The sequence below is a fragment of the Perca flavescens genome, chromosome 4, assembly GCF_004354835.1.
Source record: "Perca flavescens isolate YP-PL-M2 chromosome 4, PFLA_1.0, whole genome shotgun sequence".
NCBI classification, from domain to species: Eukaryota; Metazoa; Chordata; class Actinopteri; order Perciformes; family Percidae; genus Perca; species Perca flavescens.
The window spans coordinates 26,362,415-26,378,295 of NC_041334.1; the positions used below are offsets into that span (position 1 = coordinate 26,362,415).

The 15,881-nt window shown below is 39.2% G+C and overlaps 1 protein-coding gene across 4 annotated transcripts; it reads right to left on the bottom strand.

Annotated features, from left to right (window-relative positions):
- Nucleotides 1-844: 844 nt before the first annotated feature.
- On the bottom strand, nucleotides 845-15,624 carry b4galnt1b (beta-1,4-N-acetyl-galactosaminyl transferase 1b). Of its 4 annotated transcripts, none has more exons than XM_028575642.1 (12): nucleotides 15,465-15,624; nucleotides 12,509-12,604; nucleotides 11,485-11,707; nucleotides 11,194-11,370; nucleotides 10,149-10,255; nucleotides 9,139-9,176; nucleotides 8,865-9,045; nucleotides 7,646-7,738; nucleotides 6,264-6,451; nucleotides 6,036-6,176; nucleotides 5,590-5,827; nucleotides 845-3,041 (listed from the first exon to the last, which is right to left on the bottom strand). In XM_028575642.1, exons 3-12 carry the CDS (start codon nucleotides 11,697-11,699, stop codon nucleotides 2,824-2,826), a joined length of 1,596 nt encoding a protein of 531 aa, XP_028431443.1. In that variant the 5' UTR covers nucleotides 11,700-11,707; nucleotides 12,509-12,604; nucleotides 15,465-15,624; the 3' UTR covers nucleotides 845-2,823. The 4 variants fall into 4 exon arrangements, with proteins under 4 accessions (XP_028431443.1, XP_028431444.1, XP_028431442.1 ...); XM_028575643.1 differs by lacking the exon at nucleotides 15,465-15,624 and adding an exon at nucleotides 14,106-14,212; XM_028575641.1 differs by lacking the exon at nucleotides 15,465-15,624 and adding an exon at nucleotides 14,024-14,212.
- Between the last annotated feature and the right edge of the window lie 257 nt (nucleotides 15,625-15,881).

Here is a 15,881-nt window from a genome sequence, read left to right on the forward strand (position 1 = left end):
AAAATGTTGCATAAAATTAGATCTTTGCACTAGAGCAATTCCATAACAGAGAACCTGGTATACAGCATCCTCTAGTGGAGAGATTGAAGACACTCATGCTTGTGTCTATGATTTGGTGAATCAAAATGTCAATTTGATAATTCCTTAATTTATTAATATAACATTTTATATCATAAATATTTGTTTTTGTAGAAAGCTTTAATAAAATGTAAGGTGAGTTGTGGTTGAACAGTGCGATTACTAGGCAGCATGGCTTTTTTTCTTTTAATTTTTAAACAAGGAGAAAGCAAACACCAGAAAGTGAGGCACCAGTTCCGACACCTGGCTGCTGTTCTACATTACAACAAACAGAACATTGCTGTTTGGATCCTCTGTATAGCCAATGGCACTGTGGTGGTTGGATATCTGACTGTATGAAACATTATGTCCCAAAGATCTTCATTTACACACCATACTGTAGTGTAGGCTTACATGCACCCAGCTTTATTAACAACTCCTACATCTTCTAAAACACGTCTGCTCTCTAACACACAATATGTGTTGCCTTCTGTGCACTGCTCAACATTGATACTATGCAGTCCTTGTAAATATGCCATAAAATAACTTTATAATTTTCTAAAATTCTCATATCCTTTGAATGTTTTTTTTTTTTATATTATAGTGTACTAAGGAGCATCATGGTGGTTCAGTAGTTACAGCTGTTGCCTCACAGCAAAAATAACCTGCATTTGAACTTTGACTCTGAAAAAATCACAATCACTTATCATCCCCCCCACCCACACACACACACACACACACACCCACCCCCCTTCCCAACCGCACAAAATATTTTGGGGCAATTAAAGACAGGTGTTCCACAGACATTTTAATATGTCAACAATTGAAATAAATTAAAAAAGTTTCATACTGCTGTGATCATTCAACTGACACCAGTGGTTTTTGGGTGAAGCAGGCAAGTAAAATTTCTGTTAACACAATAAATATCACTGGTTTTAAAATAAAGGTTTTCAGCTCAGTTAAAGATCTCAGTAGTTGGTTACAGTTCCTAACATGAGACACATTTTTTAACACACAACTACACAAAAGCCTTTTAAAATACTGTCGATGAAGTTTCATTCTGACCCCTGTCTACAGAGGTGAACAGAGTGAATGTTGCATTTAGGTGAACAAACAGAAGAATCCATAATGGAAAGAAACATCACACAAAATTGTTTTAAAATATTCTTCTCAAGATTTAAAAAAAGCATCAGCTAATACATCTCTGCCCCCTCTTTGCTAATACTGTTTTATTGGCATCATTGGGCAAAACTTCCATAATACCATTTGAGCATATTGTAATTCAAGTAGACTGAGCAATAAATAGACTTTGCACCTCCTCTTGGCTCTGTTTGCAGGCTTTAGAAAATCTAGCCCGTGACAGAAGACTTTGGCCAATGACAGGTCAGAGGGCGCTCCTATTGGCTGTTCTACAAATGCAGACGCAGAGAGCTGCAAGAGGAGGGCTGTATTTTACAATTCTGGTGGGATTTTTTCTCTCTTTTTTGGCCTTTTACAGAAAACAGCCTAACCTAGCTTTAAAAACGTATTAGGAAACAATAGAGTGATACAAGGGTGCCATCTAAAGGTCATGGTATAAAACAACAGCATCATCACTTCAGGCATGAGTGTTAGTTGGACATACAGTAACTCTCCAAAGAGTCAGTATAAAAACGTCACCGTCTCACCGTGTCTCATTTACTTTGTCTCTCTCAGTTTTCCTCTCATGCTCTGACTACTCACTTTTTTTTTAAGATGTTAATTTATCACCAAACTTTTATTAATTCTGTCTCAATGTCCTTGTTTTTTTTTCCTCATTTATTCTCTTATAATGAGGGAAAATAAACATGCACTTTGGTTGATTCAACTTTTGTTTTTAGGGAGCATGTAATGAATCACTGTTATTCATCAGTGTGCACTGGACAGAAGAGCTGCTCTTCTTGACATGTTTGTTGAAAGTGAAAGACAGCAGAAGACCAAAAACAAGGCTGCTCCCAGATCAGGCTACACCAGATGTGATGGGATCGCAAGTTTGTCCTGCTCAGATGAAATTGATCGCTCACAAATGGCACATTCTGGCTAAAGAGGGGTAGCAAAACCAAAGACACAAAGTGATAAAAACGCCCTAGAGCCAGCAGCCAAACCTTTGGCACGACCAGTCAGTCACAGAGCGCAGGTACCACAGGTGGAAAAGTTCTGAATGCGTTCTTCATGTGGCATTTGTGAAAAGTACACTGCGCTGTGTCTACAGGATTGTCACTGTCTGGAAAGTTCCCCCTTGTCCTCAGGCTCTTAGACGTCACTATTGCTTTTTCAAGCTCAGTCTTGTTTTTGGATAGTGCAAATTGAAGGTGGACACATGAACCTCTGCTCACGTTAGCCTAGAATGACAATGAAGATGCTATCTGTTTGGTTTACCCAAAGCTCAGTCTCTGTTAGAACAACTCGAGGATGTAAAGCCAGATAAGATTTGACAAACAAAAAGCCTTGCATTAGTCATTTAACTAGGTCTGTGTTTGTTGATTCTCTACTCTCTAGAGAGCATGGATGGTCATATCCAGCTTCTGGATATTTACTGTGTATCAGGACTTTTTGTTTTAGCACTGACCAAATAAACATGCTAAAAACTGCTCTAATGTAACATCTCTATGTTGAAGCCTGAAACCTCTTGTGAAGATTTTCAAGAAAAAGCAAACCAAAGTGTGTGTGTTTTAAATCTTATCTGACGGGACGGGGCGGAGGAGAACTTCTTTGGCAACTCAGGAGGAGCAGAGGAACCCTCAGGAACTAATTATGAGTCAAACACTGAAATCGGTTCTTGAAGAACAGGAGTCCGTTTTTCGTGTGTGTGGCGTCAGAGGAGGCCGGCGGGTAACGAAACTTGGCGTAAGTCTTGTCGCTCTCTGATTGGCTGACCCAGGGAAGTTTGATTTTGGTTGCATGGTTGACAATGACGTCATCGCAAGAGCCCACGTGGAGAGAACCCAGGCCATCGATGAAAAACTCTGCGAAATAAACGCAAACAAAATGATTGAGCCAAATAAGATAAAATAAGATAAGATAGACTTTATTACTGTAATCCCACACTGGGGAAATTCCTTTGTTACAGCAGCTCAAAAGAATAACACAAATACACACATCCAGTCAACTCATTTTAAAGACCCCCTCTTATACTCCTTTTTAACGTCATATTTTTACTCTAAGGTCTACTAGAATAGGTTTACATGTTTTGATGTTTAATAAACTCTAATTAAACTCTAACTCTACTTCTAATACTGCCCATTGCTGCAGCTCCTTTGTCTGATACACTCTGTCTGAGCTCTTGTGCCCCCTTCCCGAAAAGCCCAGTCTGCTCTGATTGGTCAGCTGGCCCACTCTGTTGTGATTGCTCAATAGGGTTGGGTATCGTTTGGTTTTTTTTCGATTCCGGTGCTAAATCGATACTTTTAAAACGGTGCCGGTGCCTGAACCGGTACTTTTCAATAAAGTTAAAAAAATAAAAAAAAATAAAAAAATAAGGGTAGTAAACAACAGTCAGTGACTTGTTTATTGCTAAGGCCATGGTCAAAATTAAAGATTTAATAATAACGTAATAACTATAACAGTAACAATAACTTATTTCACCAGGAAATTGCTGTTGAACCCCAGATGGGAAAAGGGTATTTTACAATTACTGTGAATGCACCACGAGGCTACCAGTTTTAAGTGAATCTGTGTTGTTTAATTCCGACAATGGCAGCACAAGTGAACGCACCGTCTGTGTTGTTTAATTCCGACAACGGCAGCTGCAAGTGAACGCACCGTCTATGTTGTTTAATTCCGACCATATAAACATACTGTATATCTATGAATTGCGACAACGGCAGCTGCTGCGCTGCAGAGCAGACTGTTACATCCCGCTGTTGAAGTCCTCCACAGTGAAATACAATCACACTTTACACTGTTTAACGTTAGATGTCAGCATTTTAACCGTGATTAATCCAGCTGCTAGCTAAAGGTAGGCTAACGTTACATGCTGTCAGGTGTAGTGTAAAGTCAGGCACCGAAATGAGGCACCGAAACTTTCGTTCTTATTCGGTCTCGTTACTACCGTTTACGTCGGCACCGGCTCCCTATTGGCACCGAGTTTCGGTACCCAACCCTATTGCTCAACCAAATTCAAACACACCACCGGGCAAGCTGTGTACCTATGGGCAGCACATGTGAAAAACTGGGCGGGCTTTCTAAATCAGTGATGTCACTATTTGGAATTTTAAACAGGAATGTGGACGAGGCATTTTTAGGCAGTTGAGAAAAAGTGCTGTCTGTGGGAGAGAAACTCCATTAGAAATATGCTTTCTTGTACTTTATACATCTATTACATACACAAAAAACTATATAACACCCTGAAAGATGGAAAAAAAAAATCCCAAAAAGCATATTAGGGGCTCTTTAATCTAATTTGATTAACTTCTTAAACCTCACTGGGTTAGGGTCATTAAAGGTTTCATGTGGAATGTTTTCAAAGGCACCACATAGGTCAATTATAGAACATATACAGAATAAAAATTGGCTGGAATATTGCAGCCATAAAAACATGAAGACAGGGGGAAATAGGAAGATTTTTACAACCTAAAAGCTAAGGGGGGAGAAGTGTGAAACTGGATATTAAAGGACTAAATTGAAAAACATTGTATTTAATGCATGCATTTAGTTTAATTATAGCAGCGCACTGATTCTGGGATGTGCAAATTAGAGAATTTCACAGTATAATTTCTACGAACAATTATCTTGGTATATGATACTATCTGAATAACTAACATAAGATATGAATCTTTAAAACATAAATTACTAAAACACTTTGTTGTAAAGCGAGCGTTGATGATTATGCAGCTGATTCTAATTGTTTTCCATCATTACATTTTTCAGATCCTAAGTGGAGCTCTACAGAACATCTCTTTTCGAATCTTGCATGCCAAGTAAACTGAATTTTCAGTAAATTCCAAGTGGGTTTTGAAGTTGCACTAGCTGTGGAGATAAGTCTGGCAATGCGAGACTAGGTACACACTGAATAAGACAAAATTGAAAATGATCAAAGATGTACGTTTGCATAAATAACACAAAATAATTCATGGAGCTGCAAACAGCTAAAAATATGAAAATAAAACAATTACAATCTTCTTGGTACTGTAAATTTAATCTGCAGTGGCTTTCGAAACCTGTGAAGCCAGTTTGACTAAGATCCATAATTTCACATCTTGTATATTTTCCTCTTAGTACAAAGTACCAGTATGAAGAAAACATTTAAAATACATACCTACTGTATACAATCAGTACGTGCAGTAGTGTGGAATTGGGACACAGGTATTGCTTCTTTCACATCCTGCTCTGATTCAGTATGTGTGTATTCACCATCATGTTTCTTCTCTATGTGTGTGTGCATTAAGAAAATGTCTTATGTTCATTGTCATAAACATGGAATGCTAAAACATTTGTATATTACATTGTATATAGTCATATCAGCGCTCCCATCTTAACTGTATTATATGAAAATAATGATTTCACTGTACTCACCCAGGTGTGCTACCCTTGCAAGGCGCGGGTCAAAGCCGACCTGCTGGACTTTGTCGGTGCGAGCTAGGAAGAAGTTGATGACCCCATCAGTCACAACACAGTTGGGGAAGCCTTGGATGACGTGATGAAATCCTCTCCTCATGTGTAAACAGTCACCATCCTCCTCCCCTGACTCAATGGAGATGGTCTGTCTGTAGGTGGCAGTGTAACCTGTGGCCTCCCGCACTGCACCACCCACCTGGACACACACACACACACACACACACACACACACACACACACACACACACACACACACACACACACACACACACACACACACACACACACACACACACACACACACACACACACACACACACACACACACACACACACACACACACACACTGATGTCACTGACAGCAAAAACACCAGACATTTAAAACAAATGGTTTATGCCTCACCAGATCCAGAGTGGTTCTCTCTAAAACATCCACCAGTTTTTCCAGCTTGGTGTTGGCTGTGAAGATGAAGTCATCATCCACCCACAGCACGTACTTTGTGGTCACCTGAGAGACGGCCAGGTTTCGTCCGGCAAACCAACCCTATGACACATGTCGCAAAGCTTGAATACCAAAGAGCATCAATGTGAAATTAAAATACTTCAGTATGTGTCTGGCACTTCCCACTACCTTTCCAAAAGGCATGATGTAATGTTCGATGTAAGGCCCCGAAATGGTTTGGGGGTTTTCGCTGTCATCAGCGATTACTATAGTGACGGTTGGATAGTATCTTCTCACGCTGTTGATAAGATCTTGAAGCTTATCATAACGCAGGAAAGTCTTCGTAGCTATGGTTACGAGGGCACTGATGTTGTACTCTGTAGAGAAGTAAGATCAAACAACCGTTAGAGGAAAGTTATCTTTTTTTATTTTAAGCAAATAGTTAACACATTTACAGTTTTTTTCGATTGCAAAACGCTAACTACAGTCTGCACAGCAGCAGTTCATGTGGACTAAACTCTAGTTCGTTTTTCATTGCTTGAACACAGTTTTCAAAACTCTGCACACTTATCCCATGACTTTAACCACAACGTGCACAACACTGTAGATTTATAGCACTTTGTTCAAATGCTAACACACTGCTGTCAAAACTGTAAACCACACATTCAAAACAGAATAGATTTCAGTCTGGTGCCTATCAAACACTGCTGATTGCAATTTTAGCTGAAAGCCTAAGCAAGTGTCTTATTTTAGACTAGTTAGTGAACATATACAGTATGGTATTTATACAGAGAAAGCTCAGAAAGCCTTTTTTTGTATACAAACACCAAATAAGAATGAAACAATTATACACTGTACCGTTTGAGAGAAACAGGTAAAAGAGCAAAGATACCAATATGTCCAGGTAAGATGTCTGAGGTTATATACACAGCTATAAAAAAAAGTGAAAAACACTATATCTTTACAATAGTAAAACTGCGTTCTTACTGTTTTTCAGAAAGTAATGGCGGTGAAAGCAATAGAAACACCACATTCATTAGTATTTAGAGATGATGCAGACATCCAGTGTGATGAAGACAACTTGTCACATGATGCTGGAGAGAGGCAGTAGTAGTCACACTATTCTTTGGTACTGTTATCTACCTTTTAGTTTTTTTTTCCCCCAGTAATTCCGTAAATTACTAGAGACAAAATACTTTATTGAAGAAAACTGCTGATTTTCACTCCTTCTTGTTTACATTATGTAAAAATTGGTATGCTATACAATCTATATTTTTTCCTTAAATAAACTGTTGAGTAGTGTCAAGTCACTAAAATTGTTCAAACTGTAAAGATGAGAAAGTTTGTAATTTCTGTATTGGTGTTTGATGCTAGTATTTTTACTCTCAGTGTGTTCTGAGTGACGGTGTGTGTTATCTCAGTGAGGCGTGTGCGTACTGTTTGAGACGTGTGTTAAGAGTTGTGTTGCTTTGAATGAGTTTTGCAGGTGATGTGAACTGTTTAGCTCAGGTGACTGTTGGTAGTGCAGACTGTAGTCAGAGTTTTGCATGATTAATAGTGTTGTGTTTTACCTCCTTTGGATCCTGTGTTATACAGTTTGGGTGTTACACCGTGACGAATCTTGATACTGAAGCTGGCTTGATGCCCCTCTGTCTCCAACTGCACTAAAAGACACAACAAAAACTACTTTTAATAAATTTGATTAGTGTAATAGGATCTAACTGTGGCTAATGACTCCACAGTTGTTAATATGCTGTTTGATGTAATACATCTATACATACTGAATGTCATATTTTAGTACCATCCACAAAAAGATTCATGCTGAAGAGTGTAACAAGTTGACAGACAATTTAGAGCAGTAAATTTGGTCTTTGGTCATGGCCTGTCCTCAGGCTTTGTCACTTTTACAGAGCCACAATTGAAAGTATTATTACTGGGAATATAACAGCTTAATTTTAAGGATCATTAATTTTAAGCAAAACAAGCAGGCTGTATTACAGTATTAGACGGCCTTCTGATTGGCTGCCCAGCTCTACACAAAGAAATAAATTCTGCAAATATAGATGGAGTACGGAGAGTGCTGTTGCAGCAGAGCACGCACCAAAAATCCTCCTTGATGATTATCTCTATGTGGTGACCAACTGCAGATGTGGAGACATTAAAGGACAAAAAGAAGAAGACCAAAAAAACAAAGTATCTGTTTTCTTTTAGGTGATATCATCTTTAAAGCAATAATTTGACATTTTGGGAAATATGCTTAACCGCCTTCTGGCGGAGAGTTAGATGTCATGGTGCAGGGAATACAGGGACAGGGATTGGACCCAAATGCAGAAAGATGAGGAGGCAGCATAATTATTTCAGTGATTTAATGAAGATAAAGCTTACATGTGGTAAGAGCCTAAATAGGTAGTAAATTTGGCAGGTAACAGGCAACAAAATACCACATAGCACACAATGACAATCCGACAAAGGAATTAATGTGGACCGGTATATGTAGTGACACATGAGTGTCTAAAACTAACCAGCTGCTGGCTGTAGCTTTATATTTACTGTACAGATGTAAGAGTGGAATCAATCTACTCATCTAACTCTATACCCGTAAAATAAGCCTGTTTCCCAAAACTCCAAACTATCGCTTTAAATCTAATCCCGGATTACACAGCACTTGATTCTGTACATGAAAAGAACAGAAATGGTTTGGGTACAAATTAAAAGAAAGACAAAATTAGAATAAGAAAGTCCAGAGAGAAAATGAGACAAAGAAAAGCTGATTTTAGTGTGAGGCCTCACCTGTGTCTGCTGTGTTAGGGTGGAACAGTGTGTTTGTGTAGGTGACAAACTGCAGCTGTCGGTTTAGGTTGGGCAGGAGGCTGCTTGACAGACTCATGTGCATCTCGCCATCACCTTTGATTTTCATCCCGTCCACCTCTGCTGCCACGTTTAGCGTTCCTAGCGTGGCAGTGATGTTTATCTGCAGCGAGATGGAAAGAAAGGGATAGGTGGGATAAAATATACAATACAATAAAATATGTAAAAGTAAAGACAGACCTATTGAAAGACTTACTGAGTAGTGGTCTCTGGGAAGGCTGTGTAAGGCCAAGCCTGAAAGCATAATGATAACAATTAACAGACTTATACACTACTAGACCCATTGGGATCAATTTAATCCACTTCCTGTCAGCAGAAATTAAAATAAATATATGCTTTCTAAAGAGTATATTACTTACTTTTTAAGCATTGTTTTTTTATTCTTTTTTTTTCCTGCTAAACATGTTAAAATGCTCTTTATCTCATGCAGATAAGTGAAATCCAGTGTGACTTTTTCTACACCAAACTGATAGAAGCCACATGAGCCAGTTCTAGGTTGGTTCAAGAAGTAGCTTGATGATCTATTAGCTGTAGTAGCCAATGCCTTAATTAAATAATGTAAAGGTCCCATGACATGGTGCTCTTTGAATGCTTTTATATAGACCTTAGTGGTCCCCTAATACTGTATCTGAAGTCTCTTTCCTGAAATTCAGACTTGGTGCAGAATTACAGCCACTAGAGCCAGTCCCACAATGAGCTTTCCTTAGTATGTGTCATTTCTGTGTATGTAGCTATTGAGGAGGAGAGAGGGGGGGCAAGGTGGAGGGTGGGAGTGTGGTCTTGACCAACTGCCACTTTGCTCATTTGAAAGCCATGATGTCTCTCTCACTCTCTCTTGGGTGGGCAAAATTCTCTGGGTGGGCAAAGCAGAGAAAGGGGAGGTAACCTTGGTCCTTATGACCTCATAAGGAGCAAGATTCCAGATTGGCCCATCTGAGCTTTCATTTTCTCAAAGGCAGAGCAGGATACCCAGGGCTCGGTTTACACCTATCACCATTTCTAGCCACTGGGGGACCATAGGCAGGCTGGGGGAACTCTTATTAATGTTAAAAAACCTCATAAAGTGAAATTTTTATGGCATGGGACCTTTAATCTAATACAGCAGCAATGTGCTACCCCAACATCCAGTTGTAAATGTTGGAAAACAATCTAATTTAACAAATAAGTCTTGTTTAAACGCGTGTCCCACTCTATCTGATGTCTTACCTGGGATGATGATTGTTCTCAGGGGTCGTACCTCAACCCCCTGTGTTGGATACTGTAAGGGATTGTTAGCCTCTGCAATAATAAGAACATCTGTAGGTGTCTGTGACCTGAAGGGGAGGGGGGGAATCCACATCAGGAAGATTTATACTGCAGCCTACACACAACATACTTTCACAAGCTGTTAGAAAAACTAAACAGCTCTTCTTGTTTCTGTTAAATATTAAACTGTTTGCATGAAATAAAGCCTAAATGCTGCTGACATTCTCACAAGATAAATCCTGGGAGCTACTTCCTGACCTTGTTGGAGACAACATCTTCTTTTCTATAATGTCTTCATTTTCACTGATAGAAAAAGCTATTGTAGAAGGCTTTGGTCAGTCATTTTTCTGTACTTTGCTGTGAGTGCTGTAAAATTGACTCTACTTGCAAGTAAACAAACTTTGAGACAATTTCAGTGATTCTGTCCATTCCTTGATACATAATTATCACAACACATAGACAGGAATGGAATAAGTGGACAAATACGCTTTCAGTGAGTTTTGCTCTTTGAAACCACAAACATCAGAGATAATTCAATAGCAGCTATTAATAACTTTGTCACCTTGTGATTGTATTCTTGGCTGTAAAAAAATATTGTGCAGAAAAACCTTTCAATGTTAAAAAGGTATCAAGGGGATCCAGTATAGGAAAGAAAAAGAAATTGAAAAAAAATGACTAATATGATTTTTCCATTTTGATCTATTTTTTTGGGATGGAATAATGAATCCTGAGTGGCACCAAAAGGTGAAGAGGTATAGTATGAGACAGTTGATAAGAGAGCATCAGTGATTTTCTCCATGTCAGAGAGAGAGACAGAATGGTTGCAATCTTGATCCAGAGATGACTGAATCTGGATTTAGTCAAATAAAGCCACATTAAAATGATATTCAGTGATTGTCCTTCTAGTAGTGCTTCATTAAATACTTCACCAATTAGATAGACAACATTCCATCATTATCTCTTCTGGTAACAACATTTGACAACTTTGTTTTATGGTGACGCTTACCTCTCCTGGAAACTCTTGTACTCTTTGGCCCGTCTCCTCTTCATTTCCTCCAGCTCAGAGGCCTCAAAGGCGGTGTGCAGCGGGTGAGCTGACACCCGCGGGAACAGAAGTTGGGCGAAGGGCAGGTTTACTCCTCCACTCTCACCCTCACATACGCATCCGTTACGTGCCAACAAGCTGGATGGATCATCGGAGACACATGCATGTGAGGAAATCAGGTTTTAGCTGAGCTCTGTTGTGCTGAGGAGTTTATAGATGGAATAAATAAACAGGTTAAAAAAAATTAATTACCTTGCCACATTGTCCCTCACGTGAAACGGGATGTTACCTAATCGGTGGTCTGGTTCTGGGAGCCTCTCCTCTAGATGCCTCTCTACTATTGGTCCCTGTCGCTGCCACACATCCACTGTGGTGTAAGCCCGAGTGGGCCACGAATGGAGGAGGGCCAGTACCACCACCACAGACACTAGGATGGCGAGCAACACCGTCTTTCTCAGGGAGCGCATCCTGAAACCTGACGTAGACACATGTATGTTGAAAGACTGATTGTTGTAATTATACCTACTGTCCACACTTGCCATAGAGAGATCCACTTTAAAATTCAGCTGAAGCTAATATGATGTACTAGATCCACATGTCCACAGTTCACCTTACCTCCTCATAGGCTCTAGATCTGCGCTAGTGTCCTAACCGGAACACTAAATCGGTTTCAGACAATTCATAAAGCCATCATATTCAATTTTGTCAAAATTTCCCATTGTTTTTCTTTCTCAGCTATGGAAAGATGTTAAAGGTACAACCCTAAGGAAAGGGATGTTTTCATTACAATCTCTCAATATATACTCCTGTTTGTTTTGCTGTGACGTAAATGTAATGACAATGCTAATTTATTATGCTTTCACCATTCATGACCAAAATTGTTCTGTCCACACAGACATCTTCCTGTAAAATAAGTGTATTGTCATATTTTTGAGATCCCCTGGACATCCTTTTTCTTTTATCTTCGCTTAAGATCATGTTATGGAGTGCCATGGGGGAACAGTCTTGAGGCACACCCAGTCATTAAATGGTTTGTTGATTTTCCTGTGAGAGGATTAGTCGAATTCCTACTGACCCGAATGTTTTGTTACTTAACGACGACTCTAAATTAAATCTGCTTGGGAGACAGAGGAAAATTTGGCTAGCCGGCTCAACTGCAACTAAGAAAATGATAGCTCAGCGTGAAAGCTAGTTATGCTTGAGCTCTCTACAGCAAGGATTAACAAAGCTAAATCATCAACTATCAACCTATGGGAAAGTGCAGTAGGAAATTTACCTAAATGCCTCTATCCAGTCAGTAAAAGGACATCCTCAGTAGGCACTTGCATCTCCAGAAACAATGTAGATAGAAATGAGTTAGCACCTTCCCCATCTGGAAACAAAAAGAAATAAGCCAAATGAATCATAAAATATAGGGTAAAAAACATAGTCGAGCATCCATACGCTTCATCAGCTGCTTGCGTGCTACAGCCCCCAGGGGAAATCCTGTAGGGGGTGACCAATTTAGCTTTATTATGGTAAAAAAAAATCAATAGGATAGAACCAGCGCTAAGCAGCCTATTAGCTGGGCTGTTGTGGTGTGCAGTTAAACATCTCTCAAAGGAACTGGTTTCTCAAAGTGCTGCTTTAAAAGCACTTTTGATGTCAGATACACCATATGTGCATTATATAGCCAAACTTATATTTACCAAACTCACTAGTGTCACTTCCTTCACAGTTGCAGACTCAAAAGAGAGTGGCATTTGGATGTGGTCCTGTCTGTATAAGATCAAATAAGATAGATTTCTCTCCAAAACTACATCTTGAAAATAGATTTTGAGTACACAACGAATTAGGACTGAATTATTCATCCAATAACAGAAGAAAATTGTAGGCCTACTGTATTCACTTTACAATCAGACCTTTAGGTTCAGCCTTCTCTTTCCTAGATAAACTGTATGCCACAGTATACTAATAATCTCCAATTATCTTAGCTCTAACAAACACATGCAACATCAAACCGAGAAATGCACGAGCATGAAATAACAAAATATGTAAAAGCATACAAATCCATTATTATGCATCACAAAACTATTCAAATGTGCAGCTTTTAAGAATTTAGTGGTTAAAACAAACCATTTAATAACAGATTGTTGTAAAAAGATAGCATGACATGATCATATCCGAGATCAGATAAACATAATATTGAATAATTACTCAGCTCAGGCTATAACATAAGGTAGGCTAATACAAACATAAAGTACAGGAGGAGTATAATTATCTTCTTTTTTTTACATTAAGTATGATCTGTGTTCTGTTAAGCTTGCTAAGTCAACCCCACAGTCCTTATAGTGGCAGTGCTATAGCCCTGATAATAGGCTACTTTATATTGTGCATGATGATTAGCTTAGATGGTGGAACCATTCTCACTACAGTAGGCTAACTGGTCTGAGAGGTGAGCGAGATTATCTAAATCATGAGAAAATGTCCACAGCGAATCTGAACGAAAGGGTAGGCCTAGCTATTAGTTATTTTTAATTAACCTAAAACAAGCCTATGAGGAGATAAGGAGAGCTGTGGACAGACAGAGGCTGTGGGACCCTCCCTAAGTAAGAGAGACAGATTCGTATCCTCATCCAGATTCTGAATATTAAATCACTGCAATTGTATTCTGCATCAGCACTCCTCCTTACTCCCCTGCATCTTTCAACATAATAAAAATGCCAAAGTAATGCAATAACCTGTCAAGCGAACAAAAATGTCTGGAGATAGCCTAATACGATCTCTCAGACAGGCCTAGGCTATAGCCTACCTTGTCGTGAATAAGACTGCAGAAGAAAAAATCATGCACTCAAAGCTTGATGTTTCTTTCGATTAGGGCCTACATTCCTTACATGAGAAAGACATATTCTCCAAAACGAAAATCTATTGTATTCAACTGCGGTCAAGCCAGCCGACACTCAGATCTCAAATCAGCCGACGCTGAAATTGTAGTGCACTCATACACTAGTACTTTTGGTAAATGCAGTTACAGTAAACTGCGCAGATCGACGGTCTTAGCAAAGTTAGCGGTAAGATACACATAGAACTACTTTCGGTTTTCAAAATAAGGTGTTCAGAAAGTGTATATATAAAGTACATAAAAATACGATTATTGGATTATATTTGCAAGAAATAAAAACATTTTACTGTATACATTTTGAGATTTTACAAAGTAATTGTCCCATACCTCTACCGTTAAAAAGACTTTGTTCCATAAGTCCAGACAATGACTGATATATTTGAGTACAGGACATCTTTGACTACACCCATACCGAAAATCAAAAATGTTACTGTATAAATATGGAAATCCCATACCTCCACCATGAAATGACTAATAATATGAGACTGGAGGTGCTATAAAAAGTCACCGGCATATACTACAGAATGCTTGCATGTTGGGATGACAGTTATCCTTCTTTGTTCATCACAGTCGCTAACAAAAGTTGCTTTTTGCAATTATCTGCAGCACGCTACTCTCTCATGTCCTTTTATCAAATATATCAGTCATTGTCTGGAATTATGGAGCAACGTCTTTCAGATTTGAAGTCATTTCCCAGTATAAATGTTGGACATTAACTTGATAAAATCTCCACAATTATACAGTAAAAATGTTTGATTTTCAGTAAGGGTGTAGTCAAAGATGTCCTGTAATCAAATAAATCAGTCATTTTCTGGAATTATGGAGCAACGTTGTTTTATTGCACCTACAATTTCAGATTTTAAGTCATTTTAGAGTAGAAATGTAGGACAATTACTTTGTAAAATCTACAAATGTATACAGTAAAAAAAAATGTTTATTTATTGTTAATATAATCCAATATTATTTTTGTGTACTTATAAACTTTCTTAACACCTTATTTTGAAAATCGGAAGTAGTCCCATGTTTTTCTTGTCGCTAACTTTGCTAAGACCGTCGATCAGCTCCATTTAAAGGCATTTACCAAAAGTACTAGTATATGAGTGCACTACAATTTCAGCGTCGGCTGATGTGATCACGGAGATCTGTGTGTCGGCTGTCTTGACCGCAGTTCAAATTCAGGCATTTTATCGAAAATTATTTGGCTCCGATAGTGTTCACCGTTCTCGTTTCTTCTCTCTAAAACGAGAAGAAACCGTAAAATGTTTAGTCAGAGCTAGAAATGCCATACAAATGACGTGCAGAATACATAAGGGCTATTAATATTCCAGACAAATAAGAACAGGGAGCTCACCTCAGTTCAAAGACGCACAGTGTAGTCTGTTTCACCTCCCGCCTGCACGGAGGTAGCCCCCCTTAATTAATTTATTCCTCTGTGGACTTGCAAATGGAATTAGATGTGGAAAATGGAGCTGCCAGGACAAGGCGGCCGCACATCGCAGCGCTGCAGGCTGTGGACGGACGCTCCCCCTGTAGCAGCAGCAGCAGCAGCAGCACCGCACCGCACCGCACCGCACCGCACCTCACCTCACCGCACCGCACCGCACCGCACCTCAACACAACACTCAGCGAAGCAGCAGCATCTGGAGCTCGTTCCATAGAGTTCTGACATGCGACGGCAACATAGGCCTACTTCATGAACTGCATACACTGTAAACCCAGATTTAGTTGTAATTAAAGTTCTTAGTGGTCACTACGTAGCCTATTATTT

Excerpts from the sequence above, each read along its gene's own strand:
- b4galnt1b (XM_028575642.1), bottom strand. The coding sequence starts at position 11,699 with ATGCGCTCCCTGAGAAAGACGGTGTTGCTCGCCATCCTAGTGTCTGTG. Across the intron at positions 9,046-9,138 it reads TTCCCAGAGACCACTACTCA|ATAAACATCACTGCCACGCT; the intron begins GTAAGTCTTTCA and ends ATCTCGCTGCAG. Across the intron at positions 7,739-8,864 it reads CCCTAACACAGCAGACACAG|TGCAGTTGGAGACAGAGGGG; the intron begins GTGAGGCCTCAC and ends TGTGTCTTTTAG.